The following is a 22593-nucleotide window of genomic DNA, read 5'->3' as shown; positions in this document are numbered from 1 at the left end:
TTATATGTACACAATTGACATACAAATACTGACAGTTTCACGCTATTTCTCCTTAAGTGCATTAATATTTTACCAAGTTGAAAAGAAAAAGGATACACATATCAAAACACTCTTCATGAGGTTGCGCAGCACTCATAGAATGGCTTGAGTTGAAGGGAGCCCTAAAGGCCATCAGTCCAACTCCCCTGCAGTGAGCAGGGACACCTACAGCTCCATCAGGTGCTCAGAGCCCATCCAGCCTGACCTTGAGTGTCTCTGTAGATGGGGCACCACCACCTCCTGGGCAACCCGCTACACTTTCTCACCACCCCTACTGTAAAACTTTCTTTCATATATCTAATCTAAATCTCTCCTCTTTTAGTTTGAAACCATTTCCCCTTGTCCTGTCACAACAGACCCTGTAAAGAATCTGTCCCCTTCTTTCCTGTAGCTTCCCTTTAGATCTTGAAAGGCCACTCTCAGGTCTCATAGAGCTTCCCTTTTCCATGCTGCACACCCCCAGATCTCAGCCCGTCCTCATAGGAAGGTTTTCCATCCCTTGGATTTTTGTGGCCCTCCTCTGGATGTGCTCCAACACAGAGGACTATGTGGATGGTTGGCCCGGGTGATCTTGGAGGTCTTTTCCAACCTCAGTGATTCTGTGGTTCCATGACTCTACTTCTGGATGCAGCACTCCAGGTGAGCTCTCACAGTGCAGAGCAGAGGGGCAGATCCCCTCTCACCCTGCAGAGGCCTCGCTGCTTTTGATGCAGCCCAGGATACAGTTGGCCTTCTGGGTTGTGAGGGCACACTGCCGGCTCATGTGCAGCTCGCCATCCACCAGTACCCCCAGGTCCTTCTCAGCAGGCTGTACTCAATCCTGCTATCCACCAGCTCATTCTAACAGCAAGGCTTGCTACAACCCAGGTGCAGATATTTCACTTGGATTTGTTGAACTTCATGAGTTTCACCTGGGCTCACTGCTCAGCCTAGGTGTGAGGCCTCTATGGATGGCATCCCGTCCCTCAGGCGTGTCAACCGCACCCCACAGCTTGGTGTTATCCACAAACTGCTGAGGGTGCACCTCAGCAATCTTCGTGTGCTACAGCAGTGGTTTGATCTTAGAACTTCTCACTTAAAGCACCTGGTACCGGTAGTTCTACGAAATACACACATGTACATAAGCTGTTGTATGTAGAGTCATGCTTGTAATCCACATTTGCTATCACAGCATTTGTGAGTTTATTGAACCTGCAATGCAACCTGTATTTGCAAGTATTACATTACTGACCTTATACTACCTCTAATTGTTGCTGCTGCTAATTAGTGCTACAGTCTCAATATCTGCTAATATCTATTTGCTTGTAATATCTCTAATAGTTTATTATCTATACATATACCTGCCTTACCAATTGCTAACAGCAGTTTTAGTAAGTAAAGCACTCTGAAGCATGCTGAAGATAGGTGAAGTCAAAGCTGTCAGTTACAACCTCACATTGACAAGAAAAGATGAGCAAGGTAAAATAGAAGCCATTGGTAAAACCCTACACTCCCACTTTACATCCCAAAAAATGCTTCAGAGTTTCTAGTATCAAAGCCAACCCAGGCACTGCAGTGTAACATCACTACAATGTAATAGAAACAGCAAACATGCTTCGTGTCTGTCCTATAGATCAGCAGGGATACGTAACTGAATGACTGAGTGCACTCCTTGAAGGATACAACTTTAGCTTTCACCAAAGTTTTCTACACATATTTTGAATGTATAGTTTTTGAAAGATGCCAGCAAAAGCTGGGCAGCATCAAACAAATGCCAGGCACAGAATCTGTCAGATTTAACTACAGCCTTAGGGCTTGATAAGGTTTCCAAGTGGCTCAGTCCTACCTAAAAGCTTCATTTATGGTATCAGAAGGCAAAATTCCTAATTACATTACGTGCAAAAGAGTGTGCCTAAATGGCCCCAAAAGCACACACACACACACACACACAAAAAAAAAAAAAAGAACAAAGGACAGCATAAGAAGACAAAGCTGTATCACCTTGTTCAGCTTATGAAAATAGTGAAATTACAGGGAACCTGGTCTGACAGAAGAGAGTTTTGTGGGTTTTTTTTTTTTTCTTTCCCTGACAGATGGTTACATTTTAAAGTCAGATCAGATTAATGAGACTCACTCAGTGTGGGAAACTGCACGTCTATAATAAATATCTATCACAGACAGCTATATGAGACTACACAGGGTAATTCACGCTGCTCAAGTCTTAAGCAACTACTGCTTGGTCAGCAGACTGGAAACTTCCCTGAAGAGTTTTATTTCTATAGCAGGCAGATGAAAAAAAAAAATCACAAACTGAATGTACACTATGTCAGTTCTAAGGACAGTTCTATAACTATTCCAGACAAGTTCTTCTCAAATTGTTTCACTTGCTCCTCTCCTTCCACTAACTCTTTGAAATGGATTTTTGGAGAACGTCAATGCCTCTCCTGGAGAAATTATTATGAACATTAGGAGCAGATTATAATTTAGCAAGACTTGCTATATGAGCACACCAAGGTCAGCTGAGGGCTCCCATTCCCGGGCTTAGTCTCAAGATGCCATACATAATGCACTGCAGAAGGGAAAACCGGAGTGACACCACTGAGTGTTGTGTTATGCTGCCTCTTCCTTCACTTATTCATCACCTGGTGAGGAAAAACAAGTCCAGTCTTCTCTCTACAGCTGGATAGAGTGCTCTTTATTTACGTGTTCCTACACAAACCGTGCTGATGCTCTCACCCAGCACAGACCCAGCTGGTGCATTACCACACTGCACAACTCCCCATCGGCTTATTCTCAGCCAGGATCACAACGCAACAGGTTTCCAAGCACAGAAACGCCGTTTAGGTGACTACGTAAAGACTTTTAAGAACAACTTCACACTAACGAGTTATGTGCAATTTCCAGAACACGAGCACAGAGCGGCTACAGCTTGCTATATCTGCATCCTCTCAGAGGAAATCTACCGCAAATCCTCACAAACAAGCGCTGGCCTTCTTCCAGCATACCGACGCTACGTGCTTGGTGGGAGCACTGGAAAAACCCGCAGCGCAGCAGTGAGAAGGCAAAACGCTGGCCGTCCGTACAGCAGCTCGGAGCCGGAGGGAAAAAAGCTGGAAGAGCCTCCCGCCGCGTCCCGCTCATCCGCAGCCGCGCTCCGAACCCCCCCGGGCGACAGCGGCACCACTCCCCGCCTGCCCACCGCCCGCAGCGCACGGCGACGCCCCCCGCACGTTTCCGAACGCGCTTCTTCCGCCCAAAGCCGAGCTCCGCACCGCCGTGCCGGCACCGCGAGCCGCCCCTACCTCCGGCACCGCGTCCCGAGAAAGAAGCCGCTCCCGGGCAGGCCGCGAGCGCCAAGCCGCACCGAGCGCTGCGCAGCGATCGCCCCGCCCCGCCGCCACGGCAGCGAGCGGCGCCCGCTCACGTGACACGCGCGGCCGTCACGTGCTGCCGCCCCGCCGCCCTGGTAAGCCGGCAGCGAGGAGGGCGGCCGGTTCAGCCGTGTGCCGCTTCGTAACGCACGGAAATCGCGTTTCAGTGACTTCGCTGTTTATGAGGGCCGCACGTAGCGCTAAACTACCCCCGCCATTTTAATTAGCAAAGACTTGCACCTGAAATCCTCTATTTCAATAAACGTCAGTGCTGAGCTACTGACTGCCTCCGGGAGTGTGTCTGACAATTTAGGTATAGCAGAAACACACAGCGTTTGTCAGCCCTCAGAGAGGCACAGCTTGCTCAGAGAGTGACAAAACTAGCAGCACATGTGGGAAAAGGATCCAAGGGGAAATACAAGGATTGCTGTCAGAAGGCCAGCCGCACCCTGAGGGACAATGTGAACTCTGCAGGAAACTATACTGTATTTTGGGACCTCTCCGGTATCCTCCAGTGAAAGGAACAGCTGGAATTGCTAATACAGGCCATTTATGTCTTCTTACGTTACTTCAGCGAAAAGACGCAACATAAAGGAAATCTCAAAGAGCCAGACAGGTTTCTAGGTATGTTTATTAGACCAGGAATGCCACAGCACAAGTGGTACCCATGGAACAAAAGCCATTATGTTCATGCACATGTATGTTTTTTTTCTCCTGTGAAAGCTTGGACCAGTTCATTATAAGCAAAAGCTTTATTCCCTCCACTCTTTAGGAGTGACTCTGCCAATCGGTGACAAGCCCCACTCAATTCCAGATTTTGTAAGCACCTGTAGGAAGATAAAAATCAAGATCATTAACTCTGAAATCAAAGAAACATTCTGATACATGGATATTTCTACTGCTTTCGGTTTACATTTCTTGTACTAGAACATGTTATTGTATTCATCTTTCAGTAAGGAAGTGGGAAATGTTTATGTTGAACGTTACTTAGATACTTCAGCTTTCTATTTCAAAATACCTAACTCTAGAACCAAGAGTCTAGGATGTAAAACCACATCACTAAAATTCACTAAATCGCTAGATTTATTTCCTGTACATCATCCAAAATGTTTTCACCATAACTTCAGTAAAAATTAAAATTAACACCATAACATTTTCAGCTAAAACTTCTGCCTGATTAGCTTAGGCAACCTGTAGGGGATCTGTTGATCACGGCCTGAACGTCTGATTGACCACCTGAGGCAAGTAATGAGTCAGCTGTGAGAGCACAGGTGAAGGCAATTCTACTTGGAAGGGGTGGAGCCTGGCTGCCTCTCCTAGGTCCCATTTAAGGACTGACCCCCACTGGGGAAGGGTCTCTCTCTAGAGATTGCTCCTTGTGGGGTTTCTTGTGAGCTTATGACACTAGTGAGTACTTTTCATTTATCTCTGATTATCTTTTCCAACATGATAATCTTACTAGCCTAGCTTCTCTGTAGGCTCATTGATCATCCAATGCTTTTCAGTAGCTACGTACTTATTGATCTTACACAACCCAAGTAAAATAGATGCTTGCTCCCAATATGTTTTAAAAATCAATGAAATGCTGAAATGTGTGTAAAAACTCAAAACACAAAGTAATACATCTCCATTTCTGTCATATTGATAGCCACTTAAAAAAAATAATTCAAAGTTCTTATCACTTAAGATATTTGCAACATGTCAGCTATTTTCAGAAGGGCTCACAAGTTCACAGCTACATCACAACAAAGTGGTAAAGCAATGGAAGACTTACATATCCCCAGACAGTAGCAAAAAATGCTGCTCCACCAATCAGCACCAGATTTCCATATTTATCATGGAAGTTCAGTTCATGCTTGCGATGATGAGTTTGTCTTACTGCAGTATGCTGAACACTGCGAGCTATGGAATATTAAAGAGAATTAGAAATACAGGAGTCAACTCAAATATGAATTCAAATTACAATTTTCATCTTCCACCAACAGAATGGCAACAATCAGCATTAAAAAAGTTAATTAAAAACTTTAAAAATAAAATTATTTTTAGCCTATTGGAATGATTTCAAAGTATGGGATTTGTGTGGCCCTGCTTGTGGTAGGGGGTTGGAGATTCATGATCCTTGAGGCCCCTTTCAACCCGGGCCATTCAAAAAGCCTTGCATTTTGTTTCAGCTTTCCCAGTCTCTCCTATGAAGGTTATTCCTGAAATCTGCTTCCAGGAAGCAAATCCTTTCTGTTACCTTTTTTTTTTCCCCCCCCTCTGAGTCCCCAGTATGGCAGTTCAAGTACAGTTAAAACTGTGTGACTATTTATCTAAGAAAGTAATTTGAGTAAGTAAAGCTTTAATTTCAGAATCTGTTTTTGAGATTTCATATTTAGAAATCCTTCATTTTCAGTATGTGTACTCAAACATTTTTCAGGAGGAAGCCCATCATCAAATTAAGGGTTGAAGACTGGGTTTTAGAAACACCTTTCTCATTCCCTTTATGAATTTGGTGGGAGGGAAGTGAAGAAGAAAATGGAAATGGCTTTGCATGATATAAATAATAAATGATTAGATATGGGAGGATCTCTTCAGAGGATAGGAAGTGTATGTTCATTAACATACACGTAATACATATACATAACATGTAAGATAGTCTTATTTAGAAGAAAGAATCAAACTATCAACTTCAACACAGACGTAAATTGCACAGTAGTTGTACACAAATCAATTGATGAAACAGTGGTCTGTACATACAGCCATTATACAACTTTTTTTTTTTTTAAATAGGAGTTTCACACACATTGTCTCAAAACATGACTGCCATCACTGTCCTGATGATACCCAAATTCTGTCACATCCACGGAGTGCTCTGTGAATGTGAGCATGCTGCTTTTATGTTGAAAACAGCTGAAACAGCTCGGCACTTTTAAGGTAAGCTAAAGAGACCATAACTGCTCGTGAGAGGACCGGGTCAATTACTGGTGAGCCTGACTGCTTTACCCTTGAGTTTAAGCATTTGGCACTGACAGCACCGAGCCACCTCTCTATGCAGAATACATGATCTGGATGTGCTTTCAGATCAAGGAGGAAAAGCACCGACAAAGGAACCCAAGGTCAGCTCGACTAAAGGCGGTAAAAATAAAAAGAGGAAGGACGAATAGACGGCGGCCTCCACCTGCCGCCATGAACCTCACGGGGCGAGGCGAGTCCAGAAACGCTCCGGGACGGGACCCGGGCCGCTTGGAGCCCTGACAGGGACGGCGGGAAGCGCGCAGAGCCCTGAGGAAACGGCCTGCCCCAACTTCCCGAGAGCCCCAACACGGCTGCGATCCGGAGAGCCCCTTCCTTACCCGTGAGGTTGAGAGCAGTCCTGGCCACACGAAACATGGTGCCGAGCACGGACCGACCGCGGCCGGCGGGTGCGGGTACCCTTGGAAAGCGATGAAAAACAAAATGGCCGCGCCGGAAGTCGCCAATGCGCTGCGCCGCCGAGTGACGCCCTCTGGGAAATGTAGTTCCGCCGAAGTACAGCGGAGCGGCGGGGGGAAGTGCCTTTTCGCTACGAGGGAGCCCTAGCGGGGAAAGCTCTGTAGCTGGGAGAGAGTCGGAGGCTCTCGCTCTCTAGTATATAAATCGAAGAATGCCTCTTTGCGCAACGCTAGAAAGCACGCCTCCAATGATGAGCCGGCGCACCGGTGACGAAAGGACTAAGAGCTTCCCCGCGGCATCTTTCTACGCAGTGTCAGGATGGCCGAGTGGTCTAAGGCGCCAGACTCAAGGCGTACCGCGCCTTCCCATGGCGGTTGGGTATTCTGGTCTCCGAATGGAGGCGTGGGTTCGAATCCCACTTCTGACACCACTTTTTTTTTTTTTTTTTCTTCTTTCGAACTGCACCAATCCCCATCCACATAATCTAAACAGATGAAAGATTTTGAGCGCAATAAGAAACCGCAGTGAGCTCCGCAGCGTTCTATATAATGTATGTTCGTATGTTCTCAGGCAGAGGCAAGCATGAGCGCTTGATATCTCTCAGCCCGTTACCACCGATCGAAGGCTTTACAAATGCATTTCCTTCACGCTTTTAACCACCCTTCAAATACACGGCATAGCGATAGACACGCGTTTGTAACAGCGGGGACGGCTCTGGGGAGCGACGGAGCTCCGCACAGCTTTGCTCCATATTTTTTTTTGGTTTCGGAGGGGCTCCCGGCACGAGGTTCGCCCGCAGCCGGGAAGCCCGAGCACACCGCAGCTCGCAGCGTTTAGAAGACCAGCCACGCGAGCACTCAACGACAAAAAACTGCAGCGCATTCCCCTTCCACAGCGCGCAGCGTAACGCCTATCCCCGCCTCATGGGAGCCCACCCCTCAACGCAACTCCGCCAATCCGGCTGCCCCGGCTTGCCTCCTCCTTATTGGCTGCCGCTCCAGAGCTGAGCGCAGAGCCTGCGAATAAAATGCCGGCAATGAGACGCGGGCTGGTGCTATAGCCAATAGGAAGCAGGTGGGTGGTGTTGCGACTCTGTGCCTCGGCCAGTCGGCGCGAGGTGGCGGTACGGGGCAGCGATGGCGGCGCTGTCGGTGTTGGCGCTGCTGCTGCTACTGGCCTGCGGCGGGCCGCGCGCTGCGGGGCAGAAGAGGAAGGAGGTGAGGCGGCGGTGCGCGGCCATCACGGCCTCAGCGGAGTGCCCGGAGCCGGGGGGGTGAGGCGGGAGCGGGGTTGATGCGGCGGAGCGCTCAGGCCCTGGGGAGCTGCTGGGCTGCACTACGTTTGGCTTCCTGGTGTTCATTTGGAACTTCCTGCGTTCCAGTTTCTGCCCGTTGTTCTATTGCTGCACTCCACCAAAAAGAGCCCGCTCTCATCGGTTTGATTCCCACACTTGAGATATTTTCACTGCTGAGGTCCCCTCTCAGCATTCTCTCCTCCAGGCGGAACAGCCCCAGATCTCTCAGCCTTTCCTCGGACAGTAGATGCTCCAGGCCCCTCTTCATCTTTGTGGCCCTCAGCTGGACTCTCTAGAAGTTCTTTGCCTTTTATGATCTGGACACAGAGCTCCAGATGTGGCCTCACCAGGGCAGAACAGGGAGAGAGGATCACCTCCCTTGTCCTGCTGGCTGCACTCCTTTTAGTGCATCCAGGATATCACTGGTTTTCTTGGCTGCTCTAGCACCCAGCTCCTTTTCTGCTCCTCCAGCAGGTCAGCCCCTAACCTGTACTGATGCATGCAGTTATTCCTCCCCAGGTGCAGAACCTATATTTGCCCTTGTTGAACCTCACCAGTTTTCTCTGTGCCCAACTCTCCGGTCTGTCCAGGTCCTGTTGAATGGCAGCACAGCCTTCTCTTGTGTCAAGGCAACAAACCTCACCATTAGCAGCATAGGAAGGTACTTTGGAGCTGGCAGCTTTTGTCAGTGTGTAAGCACTTGGTGTAAATTAACATCCTTATTAATGATGTGATTGTCAGAAGGCTCTGTGAGTGCCTTTGAGAGCTGAAAGCTGAATGAAGTATCACGTTGTGTAGCTTGTGTTCTTGTAGAATACAGTGCAGTATACAAATCTTCAAGTCAGTGCTGTGGGAGATTAGAGGAAAAAGCACCCACAGGAAAACCAACGCTCTTTCTCTGATTTTCTTTTCAGATGGTGTTATCAGAAAAAGTGAGCCAGCTGATGGAGTGGACGAGTAAGAGATCTGTGATACGAATGAATGGTGACAAGTTCCGCCGTCTTGTGAAGGCACCGCCCAGAAACTACTCGGTGATTGTGATGTTCACTGCTCTTCAGCCTCACAGACAATGTGTTGTGTGCAAGTATGGCCTTCATTCATCAACTGCAACTTGAAAGTCATCATGTGATTTGTAGGAGGTTAAATTTAAAAGAGTAACTCTCTCATGCACATAAAAGTACATGATACTAAAGTATGTCATATATTATTTTTGATATTCTATGGGAATACTTGTGTTATATTGAGGGAAAACAGAGTACTCGTTACTTATTTTGCTCCTCAAGTAATCCATGTTACTCAGAGAAAATGCTCGCAGTACTGAGTTTCTGCACAGAGAGAGGGTGAAACCTCAACTTTCCTGGCATGTGCTACTGAAGAAATGCTTGCAGGTTTACTTAATGGCCTTGCAGTCTAAAAGTTGCTATTAGTTAATAATATTGATTGATATTTTATTTATGCTGATAACTGGCTGGTCTTGACCAGCTTCTGTAAAAGTAACTTCTGTACCAAATTATTTCAAGTTAATCGGTGTTCCGTCCTTCTGATGCAGACAGGTGGACGCTTCTGTTCATTTCAGTGCCCCAAGGATTAGCAAATCAGGAGTTTCTGGGCTGCATTTCAAAAATTTCTTTGGAAATTATCATTGCTCCTGGTTATGGATGCAGTGACACTTGACCTATATCTTGGGCTTTTAAGTACAATGGTGCTAAATGCTTTGTTTTTTTTTTTTTTTTTAGGTGTAAATCTGGCCCTGTTTTTTTTTTTTTTATTTTATTTTAACACGAGAAAATAAATGTAGGGGGTGGGTGGAGTGCTCCTTTCAGTAGGATAGAGAGCTACTGCTCTTGCAGCTGTTCAGTAATTTGTGTTGGGGCTGACACATGACACACCGCATCTCACTTTGTGTGTTTACAGGCAAGCTGATGAAGAATACCAGATTCTGGCAAACTCCTGGCGATATTCCAGTGCATTTACCAATAAGATTTTTTTTGCTATGGTAGATTTTGATGAAGGCTCAGATGTGTTTCAGATGGTAATGTTCTCTTTCTGTTCTATTTTTAACTTGTGTTTTGAAGAATGAGGGAAAAAATGTGTATAAAACGTATCACGATGATTAAAGACGTAGAATTACTGAGCTCAAAAGTTAAAAGCTACCATTCAGACAAGGAGTGAGATGACAAAATGAGGGCAGTAGTACTTAGCAGTTAGCATTAACAGCACTGAAAAATATGAAATTGGCACAAAGGATGTGCTAGCTTATCTGACTGTTGCTTCTGAGTCTGTCTCCTTTTTTATGGATTCTTCTACAGTATAGGAAGAGGCAAGACAGAAAACACTGAAGTCCTTAGGAATAGTTAAAAAAAGGAATAGTGGATTAGGTTTTCAATACTGATTGACTCCTACTCTTTTTTTTTTATTTTGCTGTTCTACTAAGTAACAAAATAAAAAGTATGTTTGAGAACTACAATTGTAAGCATACATGGAATGATAGAATTAATCATTCACTATAGGTTTCAAATGTTAATTTTTCTTCAAAGAAATGTTTATCTCACTATTTAAAACCTATGCAATTTAGGCAATGCTATTTCAGTAGATGAAAGCTTTTGGAAAGGGGGGATGGAAACTTTCAGTATTCTTGCTTTATTTTCTCGTAGTGTTTCATCAAAAGTTAATTCACTAAGCTATGACTTGTATAAATTATTGTACATATTCCTGTCCTGATGATTTCTTTCTAGATCGTGTTTATAGAGTAAATAGCTTCAAAAAACACTGTAATGCTCTGGAGAAAACAGTGTTGGGGAAAGATCTTAATTAGGAAAAGGTTCTTCAAAAATAGAAGAAGATGCTATAATGTCACCTTATAAACAAAAAGCTTTTATTTGTTGTAATGTCCTGTTAACTGAATGGAACCTCTGAAATGCTTACTGCACAGCTGAGTACTGACAAAGGAACATCAATTAATTCAGAAAGGAAGCTCAGATGTGTTTTTAAAAAAACAGCAATTTCCCCAACTATCCACAACAGCTGGCAGCAGAGAGCAGAAGTTATTTCTGACTGCTTAAGAGAGAAAACAGCTTGGCTTATGTGAAGGAAAGTGCAGAATTGTATTAATTACTGTCTTAGAAAAGGCAAGAAGTTGGTCTGTTTTTATCAGATACGGAAGCACAAGCTGCTGTATGTGGTGTACTCTGCTAAAGTAGTGTGAAACTTGTTCATTGAATACTCGTGCTGTCTAATCGACTTGGGGACTGTTGCACCACTGTTGCAGATGAACTGGAGGCATGTGTTGCTTAGTAGACCTCTGATGGCGTTGTGTTTTCTGTGGATTTTCTAAATACAGCTAAACATGAATTCTGCTCCAACCTTCATCAATTTCCCTGCCAAAGGGAAGCCCAAACGAGGTGACACGTATGAGCTCCAGGTGCGCGGCTTTGCAGCTGAGCAGCTTGCTCGATGGGTGGCTGACAGAACTGATGTCAATGTAAGTGTGCACAGGGAGGGACTTCATCCCTCACCTCCTCTGCAGCACTCCCTGTTGTGTTATTCTGGCTATGATATTTGTTAGTTGTGTTTGTTGATAAGTCTGATCTCAGATACTCTAAACAGTTATTGCCTGCATGATCTTCCATCCCTGAGAATGTTCTGAGCAAGGCTGGATGGTGCACTGAACAGCCTGGTCTAGTGGAAGATGTCTCTTCTGAGAGTTTCTGTTTGAGCACATAACCACATTTTTAAGGTTCCTTACCTAGTGATCTAGTATGTTGTCTGTAGCTATGTCTGACAAGACGGTAAAAATCATCTTTCTTCTTGTGTTTCTGAGGAAGGAAATTGTTTCAATTAGTAGGTAGAGTAGTAGGATGTAAAGGAGGAGGAAACTTTTCATACTTTTTAGGTCAAAGCTTCTTATAGAAACTTATGGGAGGTTTTTTTTTTTGGAGTTGGTATTTTTTTCTTCGAATATGTTGTGTTTTTTTAGGTGTAAGGATGTTAGATGTTATCTTGTTGAGAGAAAACAATGAAGTTATCTTCTGTGTGCAGATTCGTGTGATAAGGCCACCAAACTATGCTGGACCACTGATGTTAGGACTGCTGCTGGCTGTCATTGGTGGCCTTGTGTATTTACGTGGGAGCAATCTGGATTTTCTGTATAACAAAACTGGCTGGGCATTTGCTGCTTTGGTGAGTAACCATGATTCTTGTCTACCTGTTGTTGTGAGTTTTATTGCAATCAAAAATGTTTTAAAAGCTTTTGTTTGAACTTGCTGGATGACAATGAGGTACATTTAGCTTTTCAGTAGGCTGATAATAATTCATCTGTTTTTTTCTTTTTTTTTTTTTTTTTAAACTCGGATGGTACTTAATTGGATGCTTTCCATACTAATAAAAGGCCTAGATTAAGGTGGCATTCCAAACTAGCACTTTTTGGTCTTAAATGAAAAGAAGTGGAGTGGAAAAAATTCTTAAGGAGTATTTTATTCTTTCCTTTTCAGTGTTTTGTATTAGCAATGACATCAGGTCAGATGTGGAACCATATTAGAGGGCCACCCTATGCTCATAAGAACCCCCATACAGGACAAGTGGTAAGCCTAATTTCTCTATTTATATTTCTGCCTTTCTATTCTACAGAATAATGTCTGTCCTAAAAGAGACAAGTCAGAATGCAGATTCTATTCTTGACCTCATTAGAAAGTTAGTGAGGCTAACTTGGTCTTTGAGCAAGGCAAGCTAGGGGATATTCAGTGCAGATATGGTCTGTCTTCTTTAAAATATCTGTGAAATTGGGGTTTTGTAGGTAAGCTGTTCGAATGGAAAGGGAACTCCATTCAGGGTTTAGGTTTAACTACAATTAATATTATGCTTTCCTTGGCTGAGAAGAAACTGCAAACCCTTACCTTGCTAATAAGCACTTGCAAAAAACTGATTTTAATCCAAAACAAAATGTTCTGCTGTGTAATTGGTATGTGATAATGGTTACCTAGAATTAAATCTTCATAGGAAAGATATTAATAGAATTTTTAGTTAGGCGATTCATTGATTCTAGAAGATTGATGTTGCTAGTTTATGGTATTTGAAGAATAATGGCAGTCATTGCCTAGGTTTTTTTCTACGTGTATTGGTTTCTGTTCACAGAAATAAGCTTTTTGGGAGCTAGAATAACTAATTCTTAATTGGACTAGAAATAGTAAGATTAATTTGCTATCTAGCAACATGCTCTGCTTCATGTTTGAAACAACTCAAAGTGTTTTCATGCAGCAAAGCATTAAATAGCCATCATACAGATGGCACTATGCAGAAAACAGGACATACTGGTTCAAAAGTGTTGCCTTGTTTTAATACCAAGAGAGTTCAAGGTCTTTTTGTGTGAGGAAACTTTGATTATTCTAGATATGAAAGAAAGCTAGGAAGATACTAAAATAATGCTTGAATTGCCTTTTGGTAACCCCATATGCTATCACCTTTGCTAACAAGTTATTTGGGATAGAGACTTCCCCCATGCTACTGTAAGCATTTATTTCATATTTCCTACTTTTCTTTACCTCCTCCCTACTAAAGAGTAAAGGGCTGTGTGTATATATTTAAGAAGTTGAATGTTTTGGAGGAAGGGTTTAACTATTCCTGTTTGTTTTCATGTTTGCTTTTCAGCATTTAATTACCTGTGATACTTCCTCCTTTTCTCTCCCATTCATATTTTATCTCTAGTGATGAAGAGAGATGATAGTTCTTAAGTAGCTAACAGAAAAATAGAGGTGTGTGTTGAATCTAATACATTAAAGTGCTATTGTTGAGCCTGGCAATTTCATACTTAACCTCATCTTCCGTATCTCATGCACCTATCTATTGACTTCCATGAATTTCAAACTTTCTGTTGACTCATACAGTTGGTAGATTTCTAATGAAAACAACAAATGAACAAATGAAACCAAGAGAAGATTCCTGTCTGAGCCAACTGAAGTTCTAAGTCAACAGAAGTCTCATCTATGAAATGTTTTCTTCAAAGTATTTCTGCTTCTTGTTTTGTAACACTATTTCTGTTTACCACATTCCTCACCCTTTTTTTGATCTGAATAAGAAGACTGAAGAATAAAGCTTCAAGGGTGATGTTAGTGGTGGTATTTTTTCTCTGATGGCATGAAAAAGATTTAAAATGCTCAGCACTGGAACCAAGTGAGTAGTGTTCACACACTGTCCCAAAGATGAGCACAATGTCCCTAGCATAAGGATCCAAGTCAGGGTTTGGGTCAGACTTGAAAGCCAGTGGGTGCAGAGGGAATGTAACTGTCCAAACAGGGAATCTGGGTGTTGAAGGTCATAGCAGCTCTTGCATTATTATAATCTGAACAGTACTTTGGGCTGATTGCACGTGAGAGTACAGGAAATATTTCTGATGCCCAATTCATGTTAGATAGATGAAATTGTTGATGCTAGAACTTCTTTTGTCTCGTGAAGGAGACATTGCAAAATGCAATTCCAAGCTCCATAGCTGTTTCAAAGTTGACTCCAGTCTTTCTAAAATTCAATTGCTCTTTGTCTCTTACAGAGCTATATCCATGGAAGCAGCCAAGCCCAGTTTGTTGCAGAAACACACATTGTTCTTCTGTTCAGTATCCTTACTGAGACGCATGTTGTTGGGGACAATTCTTCTGTTAGCTTATGCTGCTGCCTCTTCTACAAGTGTGTTTTGTCATGGTTCCTATCTGTCTGCTAATGCTGGTGCAGAAGCTTGTAGAGACTGCTGACAACTACAGGTTTCTCATGACAGTCATCTTTGAGTAGAAAAATGTTTAATGCTGTCTCACCACCTTCTTCCCTTCTCAGTGACCAAACTGGATGGGTTCTTGTGGAATCATAAGGCCCTTCAGGATAGCCCCTTCTCCTTTACATGTTTTGTCTTTTCAGTCCCACTTAATTCTCTCTTTAGCTTTGAATTATTTCCTCTATTACTGATGGTTTTTCTTTTATTTCTTGGCTTACCTTCTTTGCCTTTAACCTTAGCTCTCATTCATGCTAACAAGTCAGGATTTTTTCATGCTGGTATTAAGCCATCAAGAGAGGTAAGCAGAATCTTGCTGGTTTGAGTTTTTTCTTTTCTCATTTGTATAAAGATGTTTCTTTAGAGTGTGCATTGTCCTTTCTGCTCATACATGCACGTGGTTATCTGTTATCTGTGACTTGAGTCTTCCTGAATCAAGCTCTTCTTGTCTTGTCACTTGTACCAGCCTGTGCCTTATTTTATTTTTACTAGGGAATAAATCTTATTTAATACTGTATTTCCCTTGCAGTTTGTCTACATTTTTATGGTACACAGATCTACTTAGCAGCATGCTTACCACGGGCACGAGTGAGTTTCTCTCTTAAACTGTATGATTCAAAACTATTTTATAAGTACCTGTCCTCTTCAGTACTCTGTAGTGGCTAACAAGCTTCTGTTGTAACATGAGGTTCTTAGTAATCTAGTGGCTTCATCTTTCTCACTTTTCTCTTAAATCTATTCAAAATCCCAATTTCACCAAGAGAGACATCTGTGTTTTTTTTTTTTCTTTTTGTAATTCACTGACATAAAGTGAACAATATTTAAATATGCTGTTAGGGGTTCAAAAAGCTTTCAACTCTGTGTATTCCATATCAAATACTTATTTAATACTGAATAATTCAATTTAGTAAGAGACTTTGAATCTTTTTCTTGTTACTGTTGTACTTCTGATGCATTCAGTTGAATGTAATGTAATTTTTTATTGATGCCTGTTTGCATTAATACTGTCTGTAACATTGTGGAGCAGATTTGCCATTTTGCTAAAGACATTTAAAACAGCAGAAGTTAGCAAGGTTCCTGTCATGTGAAGTTAATTGCTTTTCTCTTGGTTGTTTTGCTGAGTACAGACTGTGTCTGAATCTGAAAGATGTCATCTCCTTCAGCCCCTGTTGGCATCAATAAGTAGTTCTCATTTCAGGAGAAGAATTGAGGCTGAAACTTCTCTAGTTTTACTGTTTTGTTGTTTGATTTTTTTTTTTTTTCTTAACGATTCTTTCTTGGCAAATGCCAGGCCTTTTTTTTTTTTTTGTCTGTGCTGCCTTAATTTTAGATAATTTTAATGATTTCTTTTAACTGAAGCTTTAGAAAAGACTCAAGTCTTGCTATTAGAAAGTTACCATGTTAGATCAAAGTACTCATTTTATTAATTCTGTTAGTTAAAATGTAGTTTGTACATTCCTTTTGGGAATGGAGTAAAACAATAGTAGCAGTGGACTTACTTCCCAGAAGGAAGAAGTCCTCTTTCATTACAGGCTGAGACAGTGAGAGCATAATCTTAAACTTTGCTTTGAGACCTACTATATATTCTGGTTTATGCTTCAAACTTTGTATTTATTTTCTCTTGGATTTTGATGATTATGAGCAACTTCGGTTTGCTTTTTTTAGCCTTAGATTTGTTGATTAGACCAGGAAGCCTGTGATTTTTCAAACTTGCAAAATTAGGAATGCAAGTACTGTATTAAGTCCAGTGTATTTTGTTGATTTAGCCTTAAACAGTGTCCACAGATGGTGGTGTTACTTTAGGAATGGTTCTCCTCCATGAAGCTGCTACTTCTGACATGGATGTGGGGAAGAGAAAGAGTAAGTACTAATATTTTTCTCTCCATTTAGAGGAGTCACATTATATAAAAATCAGGGTATTTAACAGAAATGCTTTTATGCTGTTTTTTTAAAATTGTGAATATTGGTCAATTTTAGTTTTTATTATTTTCTGTTAGTTACAGACAAATGAAGATATCCAGGGTTTCTATGGACTTTTCAGTGTTACAGTCGGTTGCATAATAGTGGTAAAATAAGTTTCTATTTCACAATTGGTTATTTTCTTCAAGGAAGAATTAAAGAAGGGTAAAAAATGACTCAAACTTTAGCGTTACGATAATTAAAGAATAAGAGTAGAGTATTTGTGGTGGTCTAATATAATACTGGGGTGATCTGTTAAAATAAAAACAAGTCAACTTAAGTTGCTTGCTATAAAAAAAAAAAGAAAAAACAACCTCCAAGAAATGATCATGTAACAAAGTACTCTTGAATACATCAGACAATAACTTGTTATGTATTTCATTATTTTGTGTGTCCAGGAAAGACAGCTCCAGTTTTCTTCTCTGCCCCCTTTTATGGCCATGTTAATCTCATTTTTTTTGTCTATGCTTCAGTTAAGAAAAAATAAACTGTACATTAGGTTCTTTGTGTCTTGTGTATTATTTGAGTCACAGTGTTTGGATCTGCCTTTTTTTCTCCTCCACTGCTGTTAATGAGGGATATTTCAGGATAAAGTGCATGCAGGTCCCATGCTAGTCCTAGTTGAGATACTCAAGAACTGTTTTTGATGTGTACCAATTGCTCTCGTGGGTCACAACAGCAGCAAAACCAACAAGAGCAGTTTCAGTTTTTGGATATTACTAGTACATGTGGACCTCTGGTGGGGATGAAGTGAAACAGAATTCTTACTTTTGGACTGCATGCTTACTTGTGTCCTTGCCGTGACAGGGAAGGGTGCTATTGTATGCTTTCCACCTTTCAGTCATTTCAGCAGCTTTGGGATGTGCTTAGCAAAGAGCAAGATAGGCAGATATAAAGATGCTTTGGGCCACTTTATTAGTAAGTGAGAGAAGGAGCTTATCTCAGTGATATAAAACGAGCTTAAAGCATTTGAAAGAAAACTGATGTCAGTATAGCTCTTCTAAGTGACTGTAATAGAGGTTTAATCTGACCAAACTTGTAAATATTGCAGAATATTTCTGTCAACTGTGGTATTTTTGGAGAGAGCTGTCACATAACTATAGTCTTGTTCTGCATCTCTTGCAGTCATGTGCATTGCTGGTATTGGCTTGGTGGTGTTCTTTTTCAGTTGGCTGCTATCTGTCTTCAGGTCAAAATACCATGGATATCCATACAGGTACTGCTTTTCTGCTGCTTCAGTCACTGTTTTCGTGTGCATTGTGGTACAGCTGCATCACCAGAGGTGGTATGGAGAAAGTGGAATAAATACAAATGAAGGCGTTGGGGATGGTAACAGAAATTTTACTTGAACTGTGTACTTATGAATGATCTGTTCCTGTGGATTGGTATTTGCTTGTCTCTTGATGTTAATATAAAACAGAATGGAGAAAGAAGCTAAATATTTTTTTTCTCTCTCCTGAAATCTAATTTGGTGAGAAATATTCTTTTAAATTAAATGCTGCTCTTGCTGCTACTCAGAGCAGCAATGTTGGCTAATAGTGCAGAAATACAGCATTTGGTGGATACCACTCTTTTTCTGGCCAAAGCACAGATTATGCTGCGTTCCTTTTTATGCTGTTATGTATTTATAAAATATTTCTCATGTTGGTATCTCAGCCAACTTATATTGAAATAAGTGCATCTTTACTACATTCCCTCAGTACTCATACATTCTGATCATTAGTTCTAATTGTTGAGAATAGGGAATGTGACTGATTATTTAAAGCTGCAAATATTTTAGGATTGCTTCTATTAAGAGTCTAGCACTCTTTGTTGAGTGGTTAATTTACTTTTTTGTATTGGTGGACATAGGTGTCTTGTTTCATGTATTTTGAAGGAATAAATACATATTGAGGGGCCAGCTTCTAACCATCTTGGCCCCTTTGATGTTTTTAATGTGTTTAGAAAGCTAATCCTGATTTGCATTGGCAAATATATGGTGTTCTCTCTGTGAGAAGCCATAATGATGGGCTACTATGTCTGTTAACAGAGAGAGAGCATCAGTGGCTTCCTAGAATTCTGTAGTACATGTGGACACTGGAGGTTAATTTTTTCAAGATTTCTGTTAATTTATAACTGCCACCAATCACTCCTTACACAAACAGTTCATTAGGCTCACTATGATTAAGAGTAATATTTCTGGCTCCCAATCTGTAGCACCATGCCACTGACAGCTCCTCACTCAGCTTTTTCACAAATTGTGAAGATATCTGCCTTATTTATCCTGCTTAAAAGTTTGCGGTGATGGTCATGACCTGAGGTGGTGGGGGTATGCCTTTGTCTTCAGCAGGAGGCTGGAGTTACGGGATAGAATGCAAAAGGAGTGCCTCATCTGGATTAGATTTAAACAGTGAGGTGGAGGCTAGTTGTTAAAATCAGAATCATCCTCACTATCTGTTGGCAGTATTTGTTCAGTGATCTTGCTTTCTGAGACTGGGATTGTTTTTTGCTGTACTAAAGACAGAGGTCTGAAGATAACCTTGAATTTCTGAAATTATTGGCTCTTATCACTGAAATTCAAGAGCAGCTGCTGCTCTAACTCACTGTGAAATGTCTTGTGCTTCTTGCTAGTTCTTAGTGAAGCACATACAGTCACACTGTGAGAAGTTAGCCAGTGCTTTGCTGCTCCTGAAATTCTGCTCAAAAAGCCTCTTGTACTTTTCAGTATTCTTCCACCAACTCCTCAGAAATATCCATAACCCGTGAATTACAGAATCCTGCTAACCCAGGCTGGGTAACCCTTTAGGTCATGGCAGTAGTCAGTTCTTTCATTTTTGTAAATGTCTCTATAGTAAAATGTGATACTCACAAATACTTTCCTAACACCGAAAGAGACCTGAATTTCTTGTTGAATAACTGATTGCCTTTCATTCTGTTCTTTGCAGTGATCTAACGTGCTTCTGCCAAGTTTGGAGCAAGTGTGATATTGCTGCTCTGGCTTGGCTTGAAGGGTACTAGAAGTCTTACTTTTAAGTAACTTTCTCCACAGCTACTTACCCCTTAGCTTTTCATTCTGATTTTCTGAGAATATGTGGAAAGCCAAACAGGCAGTTGCAGGCCTTTACTTCTTATAAAATTAATGAATGTTTGCTTTTCTCTTTTTTCTTGCAGTTTCCTAATGAGTTAAAGGATTCCAGAATCTGTAACACCAGGAAGGTGGTGACTATGAAACTGCGTAATAGAATGGAAGAACTAAATATGTGTGGTTCATGCTACCTCTCTTTACACTGAATGAGATAGTTAAACACTGAACCAAAGATGACATGCAGTGCCTTAAATATAACAAGCAATGTACATTGAAGGACAGAGTATTAAGGTGCAACTCCTCTCACAAGCTTTACATCTTCTGATGCAACTTCAATGAAAGGCAAAACTTTGCATTTAGAACTACTATGTTTCCTTAGACTAACAGAAATGGTACTTTGAATTCTATTGGATAATCTCTTTTGCATGTCTTTTCCCCCCAGATAGTTTTTGCTCATCCTTGTAGGTGACAGTAGCTTCTCTGTTGTGCCTTTGCATGGTTGAGGAAGCTTCATGTACCTGCATATCACTTACTTCAGTCTGTGATCCTTGGAGCATACTGCAGATTCCATTTCAGGATGTGCATACCCTAAAGGTGTGTGTCTATTTTGAGAAGAGCATTTAGCTACAGTATGATGCAAGAGACTGCTTCACAGATGAAGGAAGACTTTATAACGAGTTGTAATGGCTCAAATGGTAAAATTTCAGTCAACATTGTACAGTGACCTACTAATGAATTTTATACTTGATATTCAGGACTGAAAAAAATAATAAAAACCTTATTGTATTACTACTTCTACCTAGTAAATAGGCAAAATTTATGGTAAACTTTGCTGCCCATAACTTGATTGAAGTCCCTGTTTATTATAGTGCAACTCAATCAATTGTTAAAAACTTTGTCAAATAATGAAACTATATCAGTTAATTTGTAAGTATTGGTTCACTAAAAAGCATTATCTCAGTGATCAACACTTCTCTTCCAAAAAGTACAAATCCTGGAAAGGTAATTACAGGGGTAACTAATCTGTTGCATGAATTACAAGTTGCTAAGTGGCCTTAAAGTTACTGCTTGGCATCTGCTGTCAGATTGCTGGTCACAATCTAAGTTCTCACATTCACTGCTTTTGCTTTCTCCAAATTATTTTCAGCCTTATGTCCTTGGAAGGATATGGGAGTGGGCTGAGATATCTAAACCCAGATGTTGTTTCTCTAGGAAAGCTTCCTTAGCCTTATAATTAAATGGATGTGCTTTTTGCTCTTTTATCTCACAAAGATGCTTTTCCTTAAGGATTTTCTAGTTGAAGACCTTGTGCCTCAGCCCACGCTGTTTTGTAATTCAGCATCTGCACTACAGGAAATGTTTGTGGCCTAATTCAGCGGTACTGCCTTCTGTAGATTATGATGGCCTTGGCGGTTAATAGTCAGAGGAAAATATGAGACTGGCTTCTCCTTCTGCCTGTCTCTAAGGGTTGCAGGATGTGGCTACTTTGGATTTAAGCTCAAAAAGAGTTTATCATTCAGAGTAGAATGTTGTTATTATGCAATTTTGCTACATTAACACATCTCAAGTGCCTTACCTTTTCTAATTTAGTTGTTTGACATTTCAACTTGTTGGTGAGATGCATTTTTAAAAAAAAAAACAACATACAGAATGAGAAGTTTTAGTGGATTGGATAAGTTGTGTGGCTGGATTTTAAACAACTTTCAATAAATGTTTTTTAATCCACACTCCTGTGTCTCTCAAACTTTCAGACTGAAAGAAGATATAACAAAATTGCTTCAATGTGTTAATAAGTGTATATAGTAAAAACCTGAGCATGGCTGAGTAGATGGGATTAATAGTGTATGTATGTTTATGCAGGAAATCACAACCTGAAGCATCATTGCTGGAGGTCCTGTCATGTAGCCAACTAACAGCACAAGGGCTGCATGTTTTTCACTTGTACTTCAGGAAAGCTGTCAAAGACAAGACTTGGCTTCCTGGGGTCTTTGGCAGATGGTGTTCCTGAAAGTGGAGTCCAGTGAGCACTACAGTTACAGACTTGAGAAAGTTGGTATTTTAAGAAGGCTTCCAGCAACGTTTGAGATTGGTTGTGCTTCAGTTGTTAACGATGCAACAAAAGTGATACACAATCTTGTTCTGAAATAATGTTTTCTATTGAAGCTTTCAGATTTTTTAAATGTTGTGTTTATTGTATTCTGTCCCTTTCAAAAGCATTTAATCTTATGGGCCAACTTTAAACAGTTGTGCGTTGTGTTGATGGTGGGGACATCTTGGCCTTGCATTTAAGGTGATATACTTTTCTCTTTCCATGTTAGCACATGGAATTAAAATAATGCTTGTTGTCTTCCCCTCCCCCCCAGAGAGCTTTTCTGCTCTTTAGGCAGAAAATAAAGCACGTGGAGGAAGGGTGAAGTGTGATCATTGAGTAGAAGACTCAATGTGCTTCCACAGACCTGTAGCAGATCTAGCATATAGTTCCAGAAAAAAAACTTATTTGGCTTGTAGAGCAGTTGAGGTAATAGTTAGCTATATGCATCTCTGACTGGTTAGCATAATGCATTGATTCAGATACCTTCTGTCTTCTCCAGGGTGAACGAGCCCAGCTCCCTCTGCCTTTCCCTGTAACAGATGCTCCTGTCCATGTCTCCATTTCTTACTATCCTTATCTCCTGACAAACAAAGAATGAGGTTTCATAGCAAATTATCTGCTCTACTTAAA

At 41.3% G+C, this 22593-nt stretch overlaps 3 protein-coding genes and 1 non-coding gene across 6 annotated transcripts in view; 2 read left to right on the top strand and 2 right to left on the bottom strand.

Annotated features, from left to right (window-relative positions):
- The window catches only part of ATP7A (ATPase copper transporting alpha), a 28551-nt gene extending 25084 nt beyond the window's left edge, over window positions 1-3467 (bottom strand). The window contains exon 1 of one of the 2 annotated variants that reach the window (XM_085230819.1): window positions 3321-3467. The gene's annotated coding sequence lies outside the window, so the exon portion shown is untranslated. The remainder of the gene's footprint in view (window positions 1-3320) is intronic. The other variant, XM_085230821.1, reaches the window with a different exon arrangement.
- Window positions 3468-4002: 535 nt separating this feature from the next.
- On the bottom strand, window positions 4003-6878 carry COX7B (cytochrome c oxidase subunit 7B). The gene is made up of 3 exons (XM_003208420.5): window positions 6725-6878; window positions 5164-5291; window positions 4003-4216 (listed from the first exon to the last, which is right to left on the bottom strand). The coding sequence occupies exons 1-3, from the start codon at window positions 6759-6761 to the stop codon at window positions 4142-4144; spliced, it is 240 nt and encodes a 79-aa protein (XP_003208468.1). The 5' UTR covers window positions 6762-6878; the 3' UTR covers window positions 4003-4141.
- A 237-nt stretch (window positions 6879-7115) lies between these two features.
- On the top strand, window positions 7116-7230 carry TRNAL-CAA (transfer RNA leucine (anticodon CAA)). Its single transcript has 2 exons — window positions 7116-7153; window positions 7185-7230. It is a non-coding gene; the product is annotated as a tRNA-Leu (tRNA).
- A 649-nt stretch (window positions 7231-7879) lies between these two features.
- On the top strand, window positions 7880-21598 carry MAGT1 (magnesium transporter 1). 2 transcript variants are annotated; one of them, XM_010715362.4, is made up of 10 exons: window positions 7880-8020; window positions 9012-9181; window positions 10012-10129; window positions 11438-11578; window positions 12136-12276; window positions 12588-12677; window positions 14636-14699; window positions 16634-16708; window positions 17933-18023; window positions 19958-21598. In XM_010715362.4, the coding sequence occupies exons 1-10, from the start codon at window positions 7940-7942 to the stop codon at window positions 19971-19973; spliced, it is 987 nt and encodes a 328-aa protein (XP_010713664.1). In that variant the 5' UTR covers window positions 7880-7939; the 3' UTR covers window positions 19974-21598. The 2 variants fall into 2 exon arrangements, with proteins under 2 accessions (XP_010713664.1, XP_085086751.1); XM_085230625.1 differs by lacking the exons at window positions 17933-18023; window positions 19958-21598 and adding an exon at window positions 16846-17309.
- The last annotated feature ends 995 nt before the right edge of the window (window positions 21599-22593 follow it).

Source organism: Meleagris gallopavo, chromosome 9, assembly GCF_905368555.1.
Source record: "Meleagris gallopavo chromosome 9, MGAL_WU_HG_1.1, whole genome shotgun sequence".
NCBI classification, from domain to species: Eukaryota; Metazoa; Chordata; class Aves; order Galliformes; family Phasianidae; genus Meleagris; species Meleagris gallopavo.
This window is presented reverse-complemented; position numbering and strand designations above follow the sequence as displayed.